The 16,265-nt window shown below is 38.5% G+C and overlaps 2 protein-coding genes across 3 annotated transcripts; both read right to left on the bottom strand.

The window, feature by feature from the left end:
- Positions 1 to 970: 970 nt before the first annotated feature.
- LOC133710895 (uncharacterized) lies at positions 971 to 5,012 on the bottom strand. Of its 2 annotated transcripts, none has more exons than XM_062137032.1 (7): positions 4,711 to 5,012; positions 4,362 to 4,504; positions 4,087 to 4,103; positions 3,356 to 3,963; positions 2,130 to 2,210; positions 1,651 to 1,713; positions 971 to 1,300 (listed from the first exon to the last, which is right to left on the bottom strand). In XM_062137032.1, the coding sequence occupies exons 1-7, from the start codon at positions 4,759 to 4,761 to the stop codon at positions 1,229 to 1,231; spliced, it is 1,035 nt and encodes a 344-aa protein (XP_061993016.1). In that variant the 5' UTR covers positions 4,762 to 5,012; the 3' UTR covers positions 971 to 1,228. The 2 variants fall into 2 exon arrangements, with proteins under 2 accessions (XP_061993016.1, XP_061993015.1); XM_062137031.1 differs by having other exon boundaries at positions 4,054 to 4,103; positions 4,711 to 5,011.
- Positions 5,013 to 13,916: 8,904 nt separating this feature from the next.
- LOC133709610 (protein JINGUBANG-like) lies at positions 13,917 to 15,404 on the bottom strand. The gene has a single exon (XM_062135403.1). It carries the CDS (start codon positions 15,258 to 15,260, stop codon positions 14,019 to 14,021), a length of 1,242 nt encoding a protein of 413 aa, XP_061991387.1. The 5' UTR covers positions 15,261 to 15,404; the 3' UTR covers positions 13,917 to 14,018.
- Positions 15,405 to 16,265: the final 861 nt, after the last annotated feature.

The following is a 16,265-nucleotide window of genomic DNA, read 5'->3' as shown; positions in this document are numbered from 1 at the left end:
GACAACATCTTATGTTCATTATAGTTTATGAACCTATAACTTCACCGTCACTAATTTTCACTTTCTATTCTTTTATTGATGCAGCTTCAGAGTAATCGTGGTTATAGAATATGAATCTGATGAAAACACTGCCATCATTATGGGAAAACCAGCTTATGAAATATGTAAATTTACAACGACAGTATAAAGCTTAACAAGCAAACAAACCCGCGACATCGCGCGGGAGAAATTAACTAGTTGTTAGCGAAAACAATGACTTAAATTAACCAACAAAAAACTAGTCCAATTTGATGCCCGGTCATTTCAAGGAGAAAGAGGGTGGAAAAGTTCAATGTGGAATTGGAACGATAGAACACATGCCATAAACATTCTCAACGATTTTCATATTATTTTCTTAGTAAAATCTTGCTGGAAGCCGAAAGAAAAGCACATCAGTACTGTATATGATATGATATAAGAAACTTCGTACTTAGCTCTTACAGTTTGATTGATCAAAACAATCAGTGGAATGTTCTTAAGTATGTATTTTAAATCTCCTTAATTCGCTCGTGGTGGCAAACAAGGGGAGTAGTACACAGTTGACTTTTACATTGACTTTTACATAGATGTTTGTTCATTTGTAGGCTACTCATTTCTCAGAACCAGGCCAGACATGCAGCAGAAGATTTATATAATCACAATATAAATTCAGTTTTAATCCGAAAGTAAAAGCCAACATTTTTGCATCCACAGACTTCACTATATAAAAATAAAATAAAATCCGATTCCTTTTGTACAGTAGTACTTCATAAAATCCATAGATTTCGACAACCCACATTGTAACTGAAAGTGAGCAGAAAAGAAAGACGGGAAACAACATTCAATTTCATGCTCAAGTTCTTTGTTAGATCATATATGAATATATATGAATAGCAGTCAAACAATTTCCAGTTTAAATAAAAAAGAAGAAAAAGGAACGAAAGATTCTACATCGCAAAATTTCTTGTTACCATGAATTAGTATAAACAAAAGAAGTTTTCCGTACTTTTAAATAATGGCAACTGATTAGTACAGAAGCTGAATCATTTCATGTAAAAGACTTTCTAACATAGCTTTCAATCATAGCAAACTAACTAATGCTCACAACATATCGGCCTTTAACATATATCTGTGGCGATAGGCTGCTTGGAAGGAGGCAAGAGAGCTTTCAATCATAGGTAAGTAACTGATGACCGCAATGAATCCACTCCTAACGTATATTTGTGGGCAGTGGCCGCTTGGAACGAGGTAAGAGAGCAAGCAGAAGCTTTTTCCTAGGTCCCTGCAATAATCTCTCTCATAAGAACTAGACACAACATCATATGGAGCTTTACTCCATAACCTAAATGAAACCCTATATTACATTCAACACCACCAACTCATATGTCAAATGATAAAATTTATGTCACAAAGGCAGACTTCTGATAACGTGTGAGGTCTACCAAATGAATTTGTAATATCTCAATGCAATGTAGTAGTGAGACAGAAACAAAAATTTAAAAGACGTTTTCTGAGATTAGTAAAATAAGTACACCTCAGTATTAATGCAACAAATTCTCAGTAAATACCTCAGCAAATCCATATGTGAGCAAACTAACAGAAGAACAGAAAAGGAAAGAAAAATGTAAATACCATAGGTATTCCCAGCTCTTTGAGGTCATTTTCTCCCATCTGCTTCAATGCAGTCATATCAATCTGCACAAGATCATAAATGTTACTAATAAGCTGAATCGAAAAATTTTAGAAACTTCTTGTCTCCTTCACTTACAATTATCTATTTAACCTAACAAAACTCCAGTGTTTAACCATCTGGGTAAGTCTTAATACCAGTTTCAGATATGTGCTGCTTCGCTAATATGATTGGGAAATAATGTTTGTTTCCTATGCTGGATCCTACAACTACCAAGTACCAAATGAGCTCGAACATAGTCATAAGACCATGCCACTATCAAGTAGTGAGGTAATAAACACATGAGAGATTTGATGCACAACAAACCTATAATAAGATACTGTATACAAAAAGATGTTATGAACTAGGAACCAAAATCTAAATATCCTTAAAAAAATTTGAACACATAACATACTAGAAACAAATATAGCAAGAAACATACTTCCTCAGCCTTGAATATAATGGCATATTTTCCCAATCCGAGGTGTTGCAGCAAGCCATCTACTGTCTGTTGTTCATCACCCTAAAAATAACACCCAGAAAAAGGGTAAAAACTCAAAGAAAATAAATAAATAAAATTGAGGAAGGAAACAAATATTATAGTGGTGACTCGTATAAAAAAAAAAGTAGCTCCTTGCACACAGTGAAATGAGCAGATGACTAGCACATGAATTGTGTAATAAAACCCAAACCAAATGGTGAAACAGTTCAAGTTTAACATATTCTATAACAGCATAGTTATCAGGTGAAGAGACAAAACTACATTATATATGAGCAACCCTTCAAGTAAATAGTAATTATAGTGCAAAACAAGCTCAGGAACAGAATTATAGCAAGGTAAGTTGTTTCCTTGCATCTCTAAGGACAAAGGCAAAAGTTTGTCATAGACAAAGGCCTACAAGCATAATCATGGCACAATTTTTCACTTTATTAACATTTTGACCTTGAATGCCTGTGTGCACGTTTTGGACCACTCCAGAAACCAGCCTATCCAACTTGTATTTTGAAGCAAAGCCTACCGAAAACTATTTACGATTAAGAATCTATGGCTTCTGGAACTCGACCTCTAACATCAGATGCAATGAATAGTCATCCTCCAAAGGTGGTAAGGACTAACAAGTTCATCTCTCAACCTCTGTGTTCTGTTTTTATTTTTCTATCAGCACTACCTATACTCAACTAATATAGTGATTGATGTGCCATTGCTCAAACGCAGCACCATCTTATCACATTTCTTGCTTTCAAATTTCAGGACTAGAGTGATCAACAGCCTCTATTTTAGCACTTATAGTTATCTATTTCAGGAAACTGGTCACGCAATTGCCATTTACAGAACTTCGAAGACGGCCTGCTGTCCTTAGTCTTTCCTACCAACTGGACAGGGCATGCTTGCAACATGACTGATAGAGATGCTTCTAACTATAGGAGAGAAGTTTGACATGCACAATGCACACAGAACTTAAAGTTCAATCCGAATATCCTACAATTCTAGATAATGCCTAGTTAGCTAGTAAGATCAATATTCTGAAATGTATATTCTTACCACAAACATAAATAAAATTAAAGAATTTCTTCAACTCAGTTACTACGACATCAATACTCAATAAGCTAAGCTAGAGAGGGGAAACAAAACATAAGAGCAAACAGCAAAAAGTAAATGACATGTACCACATATGGAGGTTTCTGTACAGTGCTACTCAGTGGAGGAACTTGGTTCATATGGGGCGGGGCGGCTGCCATATGCTTTGCAGGTCCAGGAGGCAGTGCAGTATTAGACATGAAAGGTGCAGTACTCGCAGGCCTTGTAGCGTCTAGAACATCTTTGTTCATATATGGAACAGATCTGCCGTCATCATATGTCCTGTTTAATGGCCTTCTCTGCAAGTCTTCTACGTTCCTCTGAGGGGAGAGACCCCTATAAGTGACTTGAACTCTTTCTGGGGATCTTTGTCGTAAATGGTCCAGTGTCCAAGGAGAATAAGAATTTCTCAACGAGTCCATATGAGGCAAATCATCTGCACTTCTTGTAGCAGGGCCTCGAGGCAAAACATCTGCACTTCTCGTAGAAGGAACTCGACCGAAAAAACCACTCTCTTGTGGTTCAGGCAGGCGCTGCCGTGACCGTGATTCAATGCTAGGAACAGGACGCTGAACTGCCTTTGACAGCTTCTCACGAAGATCTCCATGCCTCTGATCATCATCATCACTCTGAGCCCGTCTAAATGCATTTTTTTGCATGAGTTTAAACCGGAGGTCGTCTTTACCAATGCATGGATCTTGTGGATTTAAAGGCAGAGAGGTTAAAACTTAGATATTTAACAAAGTAATGCAGTGACAATGCAATTGCTCCAGTGTAAGCTTATTACCATCACAACCATTGGAGTTCAAACTTGACATACCACTATGTCCTCGCTGGCTGCAGAAAAGGTATAACAAGATCATAAGTATGATTTGTGCGGGAAGTTCACGCACACAGGATGCTAACTATTTAACTCTATTCCCAATAGTCATACAAACAGTAAATCCAAACATATCATAATTCAACTATAACACTCGCACATTGGGTAAACACATTACTTAATCGAATCAACACTACACAATCTCCCACGGCATACAAGACAATATTCTTTGAGCTTTCCACACCCGAAAACATTAAAAGTAAAGAAGGGCACACCGTTTGTTGCTGTTGCTGTTGCCTACACTTCCATTCGACACAGAGCTATCAGCATTACTCCCTAACCTATCTCTAACCGACCGTTTCGTCCCGGCCGCGGGCAGAGACTCAGCACCCGAACCCGAAACAGCCCTCTTTACTACCTGTCAAAATGGTGGACACAAATCAACAACTTTCAACTACACCAAAACCACAAAAGCCTAAACCTTGTTCAGTAAACACAAGTAAAATGTAAAAAGACTCAAACTTTCCAGTAAATTTTGATTCAATTTCGTTATCACTGAACAATTTAACCAATAAAGGTAACAATCTTTAGTAGCAGAATCATGTAATCGATATATCTATATACCTGGCCACGCCCAAGCGTAATGGTGACTTGGCCCCTGGAAGACCCTGACATGTTCGGAATCGGAAACCCTAGCTTTTTTCAACCAGCTAATTAGGGCTTTCGGGGTAGAAAGCCAGACATCACCGGAGCAGAAACCCTAATCCCATTGGCGATTCCGGCCAAAAGCGAAGCTCGATTAGAAGAAGAGAGAGAGAGAGAGAGGGGAAAATAAATAAAAATGGGAGCTTTTTGGTGCTGACGCAGTGTTTTTTGATCGGCCGATTTCAGACGTCGGATTACTGGAGACTTTTTGCAACAAATGAAATGCTTTGACCCCTTTTTGGGTTTTTTTGGTACAAATTTCTTTGACCCCTTTTTAAAACCGAAGGTCAAAAACTAAAGAGAAAAAAAAAATTAAAATTAATCCTTTTTTTTTTATGGGAAAAAATAAGACTAGGCCGAGAAAAATAGGGAACTGACGGCTAATCCGGATGCATATGCAAGGCCCAACCAACAAAAATGTAATACTATGAATTTTGTAATAATAGATAGGTCACAATAAAGTCTCCGCCATATAAGTATCGCTAAACTTCTATACTATAAGTTAGTTTTGAAGATATTTTGACTATTTCTGAAATGATTAATTACGATAATTTTGATGTAAATTTCATTGTTTTTCCTCCTCTAATGAACTTGTGGTCAATTGTTACCTATTACGCTCTCTCTTTAGATTTAAATCACTCTTGCCCCTCTTAATTAGTATGGACTGACGGTATTAAACGTAATTTTGTGTTTTGTTAGACATGCGTGTTTGGAAATTTGGATTGTTTGCTTCAATGCTATGTCAGTGTTGGAGCATTTAGCTAAAACAAAATTGTTTATGTACGTATCCGGTCGACTAATATGATGTGAGAGTGGTGTTCGCCTAGTCAATAAGGTAGCAAGTAAATTATGCTCAACTATTTTTGAATTTACATTCAAGGATAGAGTTAAAAAGTATCAAAATTTCAAAAAACGAGACTTTTCTCTCAAAAACCCTAGCAGCCTCCCATCAAAAGTGCATACCCAATCCAATGTCACGCCCTCGCAGGGGCGTAGTCGGACGGGCGAGAAAGGATGACTTAGTGTCCGATGGTGAGCTAAGTCAGAGTGGCGGCGGCAGTGTGGTGGTGGATTTGCCATCCAGTTTGCTTGGTGCCCTTGTTAAGGAAGGGCAACGACTATTCGAGGGAAAGCGGGTGGCGTCGAGGTCAATTCAGTCGGAGAGCGGGCGATCGCCAGGTATTGAAGAGTGGGCGGCGGCGAGAATGGGTTCTAGTGTGTGTGATTCGGATCGGATCTCGATTTGGTTTAGCTTAATTATGTGGTGCCTCTCTGAGGAGGGGGCTAGTTGGGCCGGCGGCGCTCCTTGTTGGCGGGATGGGAATGGTGGGCGGAGGGAGTGATGGCTAGCAATCAGATCGTGCACCATTCATGACGTCGGAGCTGCTGCTGAGGGTGGATCGGCAAGGCTGGTTACTGCAAGCTAGTGGTGGAGATGCACCCGCAGTCCTCATAACTGGCAAGGTGATGTGGGCGTTGTTTTGGTATGCACACTTTGTGTGCCTTGTCTGGCCCGCCATTTACTTGATTAAATGAACGCAACCTCCTAGTGGCAGAATGAAACGAAGTGTCGCCGGATTTGTTTTCGGGCAACAACATAGTGAGAAAGCTGTGTTATTTGTAACGATGTTTCTTCTTGATAGATTTATCTTTTTGTCATGTCACCATTTTGTTAAAGCAAATAGAGTAGCCAGTCGAGCACTATTTGCTAATTGATGCTTGTTAATTAAAATACATAGATTTTGTGGAGACTCCTGGTATTATTTCAAAAGGTTCTCTTAATGCTTATTGTAATCTGGGGTTCAGGCTTTATGTCCCCCATGTATTCTACAATTTCATTAATTAAGACTTGAGGGCAGCCGCACCAGCCCCCTTTCAAAAACAAAAAAAAAGATAATTCTTTTCAGCGTTGGATGTAGATCCAAGTGAATTAAGCATAATTTCCTTGATCAGCAGTGAGTGAACATAGGAATATGACGTGAAATTCAGATATGTCCATAATGATAACGTTAGTTGGTTGAGGCAGGGAGGTTGGTAATTTTGTATACTTGTATGACTGAAAATTCTCAGCGAATCAAACACAGTCTGTGAACATGTCCTCAATCAGAGCTCTAGTGGAGGCTATGGATCGAGTTGATCACTGACTGTTAATTTCTACGACACCGATCAATATATACCTGATCGATTCATTTCTTAATAATGTGCCTGGATCGAGCTAGCTATAGATTTTTAATCTTCATCAACAAGACAAAGCAGACGAGTGTCTTCGATCTGGTACTGAATTACTGATATGCTACTATAGTAAGGTCAGAGAAAACTATAAAGACCAAATGGACACGAAACACTAACCTATGAATCACCGGACCAGACCGGCCGAGTGCATGATCGATGGATATGCGCGCAGGTGTTCTAGCACATCACCGATTTGAAATTTATATATGGATTCAATTAACATTGAAGATATATATCTATACACACACATCATATATATTCTGCATATCAAACATTAATTCAACTACTCGATCATTAAAGGTAAAATATGCTATTACCAAGCGATTTTTTTATCGTCATACATATATCCAAATGGGAATTAATCCAGATATATATTTTTACCTTCAGCAGGGAACATATATATGCGCCGGCCATTGATATATACTCATCATGTATATACAGATTTGAAATTACCATATATATATATATATATATATAGAGAGAGAGAGAGAGAGAGAGAGAGAGAGAGAGAGAGAGAGAGAGAGAGAGTTCATATCTAGTACTCCAGAAAGAGAGAGAAAAGCTAGATCTGGATTTCTGCCAATCACCAGCACGTACATAACGAGAAGCACATATATGAACATATGCATATACACATATGTATATATATTCAATCAACAAACAAATTAAGCCAAACATGCATATCTAGAACGGCCGAAAAGTCTTACAGATTAATTATACATATAACAACTAATTATAATAAGACGCCAGCAAATTCTCTAAAGCAGCTCATCATGCATATCCATGGATGAAAGCTCTCAAACTTGCCTAGCTAGCTAGATTTGCTTGATCTATCGATCTGGCAAACAATCGGACCACAACGCTTCAATTCCCCAAGAGATCGAACAGAACTGAGAAACAAGTACCAAAGCTAGCCTTCATTTATCAGAATATACAGATCACTGAAAAATGAAAGATAGGTAGGTAGCTAGGGTTTCTTCTTCTTCAGGAAACCCATCCTGATTACTCTAACCTTTCTCGATATTTCTTCTTTCGCTTTCTTCTTGTTTTGATGATCTTCGAGAGTAGCAGTGATTTTGGTGCAGTACATGGTGGGTGATAAAAGCAGAAGGAGAAGGATAACTGGTGGTGATGACGAGAGTGAGAGGATAATGATGAGAGGAAGAGGAGAGAACTAGACGACATGATGATTAAGGTGCAGCTGAGTTTTGTGTTTTTTGCGTTGAAGGAAGTGAAACTAAATTCCTAAGAGGTACTAAAATTTGATGACTAGCTACGGCCGAATATTACTTGAAGCTAGGTTCCACATGGAGATCTATAATTATCATGATAAAGCTATCATCATATTGTCTTTCTCTCTTTTCTCTCTCTTTCTCTCTCCCCCCAGAAAGTCCTAATTAGAGCCAAAGTCAATTTTTTTCCTTCTACTGATTAGCTGTCCAGGAAAGAAAGAAAGAAAGTACTAGCACATATGCATACATTTTTCTTTAATTACGTTTACGTACCTTGAAAATAAATCCATTCTTTAAATAAATAATTATTTTTTTCAAAGAAATACTTTGAATTTGAGGTAACTAAGAGCATCTTTAGCAATGCTAGCCATTTTTAGTCAAATTTTAGCTAAAATAGCTAAAAAGTCATTTTAGCTAGCCACTTTAGAAATACGTCTGCATCAGTGTTCTCTATTTTAGCTAGTTTTGAATTTGTATTATTTTTTAAATGAAGATTAAATAGTTTAAATGTATTTATAAATTACATAAAATAACTTAAAAGGAATGTCTTAAATTATAGAGAGTCTCATCTCGCTCTCTATATTTATGAGCGAGATAGCTAAAAGTTATAATAGAAAGCCACTTAGGAGTCTAGTGCAGCTGTTAAAATAGATAAAAAGCTAAACATACTCTCCAAAATAACTAAGAAGCTAAAATAGAGAGTCTTCTAAAAATGCTCTAAGTGTATATTATTAACACGTATTTTAAATTTAACGGTCCAAAATCAAGAACTTATATATAAAAGTACTTATATACAAAACACATATACAGTGGAAGAATGACCGCTCATCATGAACTTTCTATACCCTACCTTCAATTTTTTCTTTTGTTGGTGTAAATAATCATTTTGATGGTCTATGAGAGACTATTAAAAACTGTGTAATATCGAGTTATTTATTTATATTTCCGATCCTCCAGCTAGAACTGTATATCGTAAGTATAGATTTCTACATGATGCTAAATCTTTGTAACTTTTTCAGCGACCTTCTCAATTGCTAAATCTTTGTAATCATAGTCAATAACCTTTTGATTTCAAAATAAAATTATCTTAACTAGAATAAACATCCATGCATCATGCATTAAACATATATATAACAGCTAGGGTTATTAAGGAAAAAAAAAGGCCAAGTACAAATTAACCGATTAATCCTCATACGTACTTAAAAGTATAATATATCTATATGATAATGTGTTTGGGGCCAAGCCAATGATGCCATGTTGATGGAGGTTGCGGAACAATTAGAACTGGAAAAAATGATGATGCTTAGGAACTTAGGAAGATAAGTAAATGCCAAGAAGGTAAAGGATGGTTAATTATGATGTCTCAAGAAATTGATGCACGCAATGACAAATCAACTTTGTCTCGGCTTTCATGTGAAATCCATATTATCTTTGGTGCCACTGGATTAACTATATTGTCTGTCAAGCGTATCAAATTTCACAATGAGTTTCACCATCTTGAGGCCTTGAGCTCGATCTATAATCACTATCAAATTAAACTATGTTTGACCCCGAGCTAAATTGCTGGATAAAGATCTCAACTTTTACATGGACTTTATTATCATCTTTTCCACTTTCTTTCAGCTTTCACTAGCTTCCTGATTGAAAAGGCAGATAACTAATTTCATCGTCGAGCTAGCTCGTACTGCTTCTGATCAGCAAAAAGCAAAGACCCACTTCAGTAAACCAGTAGTAACTTTTCATTTTAGTCAGCCAATTCAAGTAGCCCCGGCCGCGCCGGTAACTTTGCTCATTTTAAAATGGTTATATAAGCTAGAAGAGGGTGATCATCATGTCAATGCATTTACTTTGCCCTGGTAATGATTATGATTCCATTTTCTGGGGCAACCCGAAAAGTCTTTATCTTTGGAATCAAATGTATTTCTTTTCATGAATTTGGAAGAGCCATAGAGTACAAAGAGACCCACATTTTGGTTCCCACACCAATTTACTCCAACCCAGTCCTGGGCTCCTGGCCTTGTTTATTTACCCTAGCCTGCATCCAGTCAATCGTGTTAAAAGGAATATTTCATTCCCTTTCTGCTTCTCATGTAATTTTTCTTGATGGTTATTGAGGTGGGTCTCAAGGTCTCAAGTCTCATTTTGCGACAACCAGATGAATTTGCGGTACAGTGAGAATGTTGGGTTAAAGGTTAAAAAGTAAAATGATGGCTGATTGTAGTTTGCTGTTGTGTGTGAGATAGATAGCTGATGTCATGATTAGCCTAGCCTGCATCCAGTCAATCGTGTTAAAAGGAATATTTCATTCCCTTTCTGCTTCTCATGTAATTTTTCTTGATGGTTATTGAGGTGGGTCTCAAGGTCTCAAGTCTCATTTTGCGACAACCAGATGAATTTGCGGTACAGTGAGAATGTTGGGTTAAAGGTTAAAAAGTAAAATGATGGCTGATTGTAGTTTGCTGTTGTGTGTGAGATAGATAGCTGATGTCATGATTAGCTAAGCCCTAAGTAAAGAAGATAAAAAGTCAAAAACACGCGTTGAATTCACGACCTACTTTATTCTGTGTCCGCTTTCTGGAAACTCAGGTGTTGGATGATTATCTAGCCCAAACCACCCACAGTCTTGGGCTTGTGGTATCACTACCAAGCAAGGTCGGGCCAGGGAAGAATTCCTCTTGTGGTCTCACTACTTGCACCTACTCGGTCCAATATCCCCATTGTGACATTACATTACAACCACTAATGAAATCATTAGTATTCTGAATGAGGATTATTGGTTTCTGCACATATCAGGTCACCACGGTAAAGATATATTTTTTAACGGTTTGTGTTAAACCTATTATGTAAGCACCGTTAAAAATAGGGCTGTCAATTCCGACACGACCCGATAACACGACTCGAAACCCACGCCAAATAAAGTGAGTTGAACCCGCACGATTAAAAAGCGGGTCGGCCGTGGGTCAACCCGCCATGACCCATTTAATAAATGGGTCGGCCACGGGTCAACCCGCCAACACGAAGTGAACTTGTATAATCCGATTATGCTATACTTCTTCTTGAAATTTTGGACGTTAGGAGTATTTGATCATAGGATTAGACAATTTGAAATATTTTGCTTTATAATTATTGGATTTAATTATTTATGAATATATATATATATATATTCTTCGTCTTGTAGAGTTTTTAGTGAATTTAATCAATTTATGCATTTTTTTTAGTTAAATGGGTCGCATTGTTAACCCTTAAATTTGTCATTTTGTCTAACATGACACGATATATTTGTTAAATGGGTTAAGTGGGTTGGAAACGGGTAACCCGTTTAATAAATAGGTTGAGTTTGGGTTTAAATTTTTGACACGATTATTAAATTGGTTGGGTTTGGGTTTGTATCTTGCGACACAACAAATACCTTGACCCGACACGACCCATTGACAGCCCTAGTTAAAAATGATAGCATTTTTGTAAGTTTTAATTTGCCTGTCTAGTATATAAAAAAATGTCAAACTTCTCATGGATGAAGGTATTTTACCGACCTTTCAATATTAAGCTAATATTAAGATGTTAGGTTTGGTTGGAATTTGGAAGTTTATCTAATAATAAAATGAGTACCATTATACTAATAACTAATCGTATGTAGTATCCTATATTGTATTGGTGATATGCAAATAGTGAAATTACAATGATGAAACTTGAATAACTAATATCCTGAATTTATTATAACTCAAGAAAAGGATGACTTAAATCTTTAAACTAAATATAGCCTCACATACAATCATTAAGATGTTCTAGTGTGAAGATTTCTCAGAAACAACGTACTTCATAGAGTTCAATAGTACAATATCTTTTTTTTCAATGAATGGTAATTCCATTGATAATAGCGCATGCCAAGAAGGCCATTACATACTCACCCGCTGACACATAACAATGGCCAGATCAAGGTTTCGTGGAGGAGCCACAGTAGTACATAGGATAGACCAACTATATTCGAACTAATCGCTCACTTTAAAAGCGAGCCTAAAAGCTATGGAAACATAGCGAATAGACAAGCCAAACTACACTCGTTAGGTTTCTAATACAAGAAACTTATTGTAATTAGACAAAAGCTAAAAACATAGGTTTGGGCCAAGAGCCTAAAACCCCAGCCCAAAATAGCAATGGACTAGGGCAAAACCCCAGCCCAACAGTTAGCGGCCCAATAGGAAGTCCACCAAGAAAAACTTACTCCAGGCCCATCACTCTGGTTCGGGCCAGTCCACCTTGCCTCCCACCATCCCTTCGGACCTCCACCGACCGGACCTCGCTCCGGCTGACCCACATCGCCCGACCCGCGTCGCCCTCTCCGCCTTGCCTCCAAGCCGTCCCAAGCCAACGCCGCCACGAGATGCATCCAGCACAGAAACCCAACGCTGTTCCAGGCCCGTGACCGTACCCAGTCGTCGAATCGAAATCCAGGGCACCGACGATCCGAGAACCCAGCAGCGAGGATCGACGACCGGATCCGTAAAGCCAGGAACACCCCATCGAACAAACCCAGCCGAACTGGTGACAAAACCCGAGCAAATTCCCTCCGACAATCCCATGAGCATTTAGACCTCCCGTCCGGCAGCAAACCCATGGTGGCGGTGTGGCTGGAGACCCCCCGACGACCGGGCGCCGCCGGACGAGAATATTTTCAAGGTTCTGAAGCCTCCTTAGGGTTTTCTCAGAGAGAGAGATAATTACTCGCAGCCTTTCTTGTTCAATAGTACAGTATCAGACTATCAGTGTCAAGATTTAAGACTATTAATTGTTAGGATTAATTTCAGTTTACCCCCTGAGGTTTGAGGGTGTCATGACACCCCCTCTATTCTCAATTTTGAATTTTTACCCCCCAAACTTTCCAATTTCAATTAGCCGTGTCCAATTTCTACTATTCCGTTCAAATTGGACGTTAATTCTGACGATCGGACCCACTTTGAGGGCTAAAATGGTCATTTCAAAACAAAAAAACTATTAAAAAAAAATTCTATTTTTTTTTTTTTTTTTGTCTTCAACCTATACACCACAAGTTATAATAGGTTTATAAAAATAAAAAGATACTCTAAGTGGTTGAAAGCAGCTCGCTAGTCTACGATATTTGTGATATATCTCCGATAAAGTGAAGAATTTTAGGATATATCCCCACTAAAGTGAAGAAATATCTGTAAAAAAAAAGATTTTACACTTTATCTGTAAATATCTGTAAAAAATGATTTTACACAAATATTTATTCACTTTATTGGGGATATATCCTAAAATTCTTCACTTTATCGGAGATATATCACAAATATCGTAGATCACCAGCGAGCAGCTTTCAACCACCTAGAGTATCTTTTTGTTTTTATAAACCTATTATAATTTGTGGTGCATAGGTTGAAGACAAAAAAATAAATAAATAAATAAAATGAAGAAAAAGAAAAATTGTTTTTTTTTTTTTTTTATAGTTTTTTTTTGTCTTGAAATGATCATTTTAACCCTCAAAGTGGGTCCGATCGTCAGAGACTCAGAGTTAACGTCCAATTTGGACGGAATAGTAGAAATTGGACACGGCTGATTGAAATTGGAAAGTTTGGGAGGTAAAAATTCAAAATTGAGAATAGAGGGGGTGACATGATGTCATGTCACCTCCAAACCTCACGGGGGTAAACTGAAATTAATCATAATTGTTATGTACATCATCATGTCTACAAATTGTGGATCAACAAAAGTATATGTAACTTTAGATTAGCTCTACTAATAAAATAGTTAAATCGAATTAACCAAAGGGACCTGTATTTGCCACACCTTAATGTTACAATCCAAACTACCACTATAAACAACAAAAGAATTAACACAATCACTTCTATCGTCACCGTCAAAATCCACGGCCGCCGTCAAACACTTCACCGGCCGCCTATGACCTTCCAACACACCCAAACACGAGTAACTCCGATCATCACCAACCCCTCTCCTCCAAATCCTAACACTACAATCCGCCGAACCACTACACACTAAATTCCCCGCCACCGCCAAACACAATATAGCCTTAGTGTGACCTCTAAGCGCCCCCACCACATCCATCCCACCACCGCCACCATTATCTCTTTCCCAAACCAGAATCGACCGATCACACGCGCCGGAGTACAACACAGACCCGTCGGAGCTAAAAGCCAAGGCGTTCACTGCCGACTTGTGCTTCTCTAGTGACTCAACAAGAGTGTGATGCTTTTCCCCAATGAGTTTCTTCCACACCTTTATCTTCTTATCCGCCGAGCCAGTGTAAACAAACCCGTCATTGCTCACCACTATTGCGTTTATGGCATCCTCGTGGGCGTTGCTCACCGACTCCAAGCACTTGAAGTCGGAGGTCCGCCAGATTTTGAACGTGCGGTCCCATGAAGCCGAGTATAGAAGAGACTCGTCCTTTGATACCGCCAGAGCTGATATTGCGTCCGCATGATGCACCCACGTTAATTTCTTGTGCCGCCGGACTTGGACGTAACTGTTGGGGAAGAAGAGCCTCGGGAAACGATCTTTCAGTGTCGGCAGCGTGGCTATGCATTTGCATTTGAACTTTTGTTCATTGGTAGTGTTGACTTGCCAAACACGGATTTTGTGGTCTTGGTGAGCGCTGAAGATTTTGTCGCCCACAATCACTAGAGACTTGACCGTGGAGTTGGTGGTGGCTAGTGGCTTGGAAGTGTTTGAGGAGATGTCTCTGCAGCTCCATGATCGAATCTCGCCGTCGGATGAGCCGGTGTATAGGAACTTTCCGGCGAGGACTAGGGAACAGACACAGGCGGAGCCGGGTTTTCGGGTAGCTATGCAGTTAAGTTGGGTGGTTTGGGTTTGCTGTAGTACTTGCCGTGATAGCGAAGGAACAGAAGGAAGACTTGGTTGGGAAGATATTGAGGAGGTTGAAGGATCAGAGTGAAGGTGGTAACTGAAGTTGGACTCGGATTCTGTACTGTATGTGCTGCAGGGCAAAGGACATGGAACAAGTCCCATTAAGGTAATGTCAGTATGGAAATGCAAAGCAGTACAGGAAGAACAAAGTATCAGAGAGAGACTATATATATATATGGGTGGAGGATGATAAACCGCGTGTCTAGAAATTAAGACTTGAGGAAAGTGGTGACTCGAACATTCTGTCTTTCTTTCTTTGTTTGCCAAGAGAAAACCAGATTGTTCCACCAATGCGGCTAGTGGAGGAGTGACAAGTTGGGAAATCCCTCAGCCTTTTCTGAATGGCTTTTGCGTTGGCTTAAAGATGCTGTGGTCAATTTTGGGTAGATAAGATAACAATCATAACATACAGCTTCCTACTTGCTTCTTCATGGTGCTGATCCAGCTGGAGCTGGTAGAAAATTGATATTATGGTCCTGTAACTAGCTGAATAAGTTGAAACATATACCTGATACATCCTAATGTGAAATTGACCCATTTGATGCTAACCCACCAATCTTACTTTACAGAGAAGCAAGTTTTGATCGAAGTTTAGTTTACCCAAATTCTAGTTGAATGTGTCAAGTGTTTGGAAGTTTGTTGTTTTTTGACTTGTTTAAAGGGTCGGATAATTTGGTCTGCATGGGTCCATGGAGCAAGGGATTTGACAAAAATTCTGAGAATAACTTCATTGTCATTCTCATCGACATCTTGGCAAGGGCTTCCTTGTATTTTTCTGTATTTAGCTGACAAAATTTGGCAAATGCAAAAGAAAGGTGATCCAATCAAGATTTTAACAGAGATTTTTAAGCAATAGTATTTGAACTTTATCAATTTGAGTGGAGTTTAAAAGATATTTTTTTGAAGTTAAAATCTTTTTCAGACAGATTTGCTACTTGATTATGGGTTCCAAGTTTTGTACTTTATGTTTTATAGGTTCCGGTACCAAGAGCTATACTTTATGTTGTGCCAACGTCGGAACGAAAAAATGAAGTTTTTTATTTTTTATTTTTATTTTTTATGTTAGATACATGTCGTGAGCCCGTGAGGGGTGGATCATTATTTGTT

Source organism: Rosa rugosa, chromosome 5 (assembly GCF_958449725.1).
Source record: "Rosa rugosa chromosome 5, drRosRugo1.1, whole genome shotgun sequence".
NCBI classification, from domain to species: domain Eukaryota; kingdom Viridiplantae; phylum Streptophyta; class Magnoliopsida; order Rosales; family Rosaceae; genus Rosa; species Rosa rugosa.
This window is presented reverse-complemented; position numbering and strand designations above follow the sequence as displayed.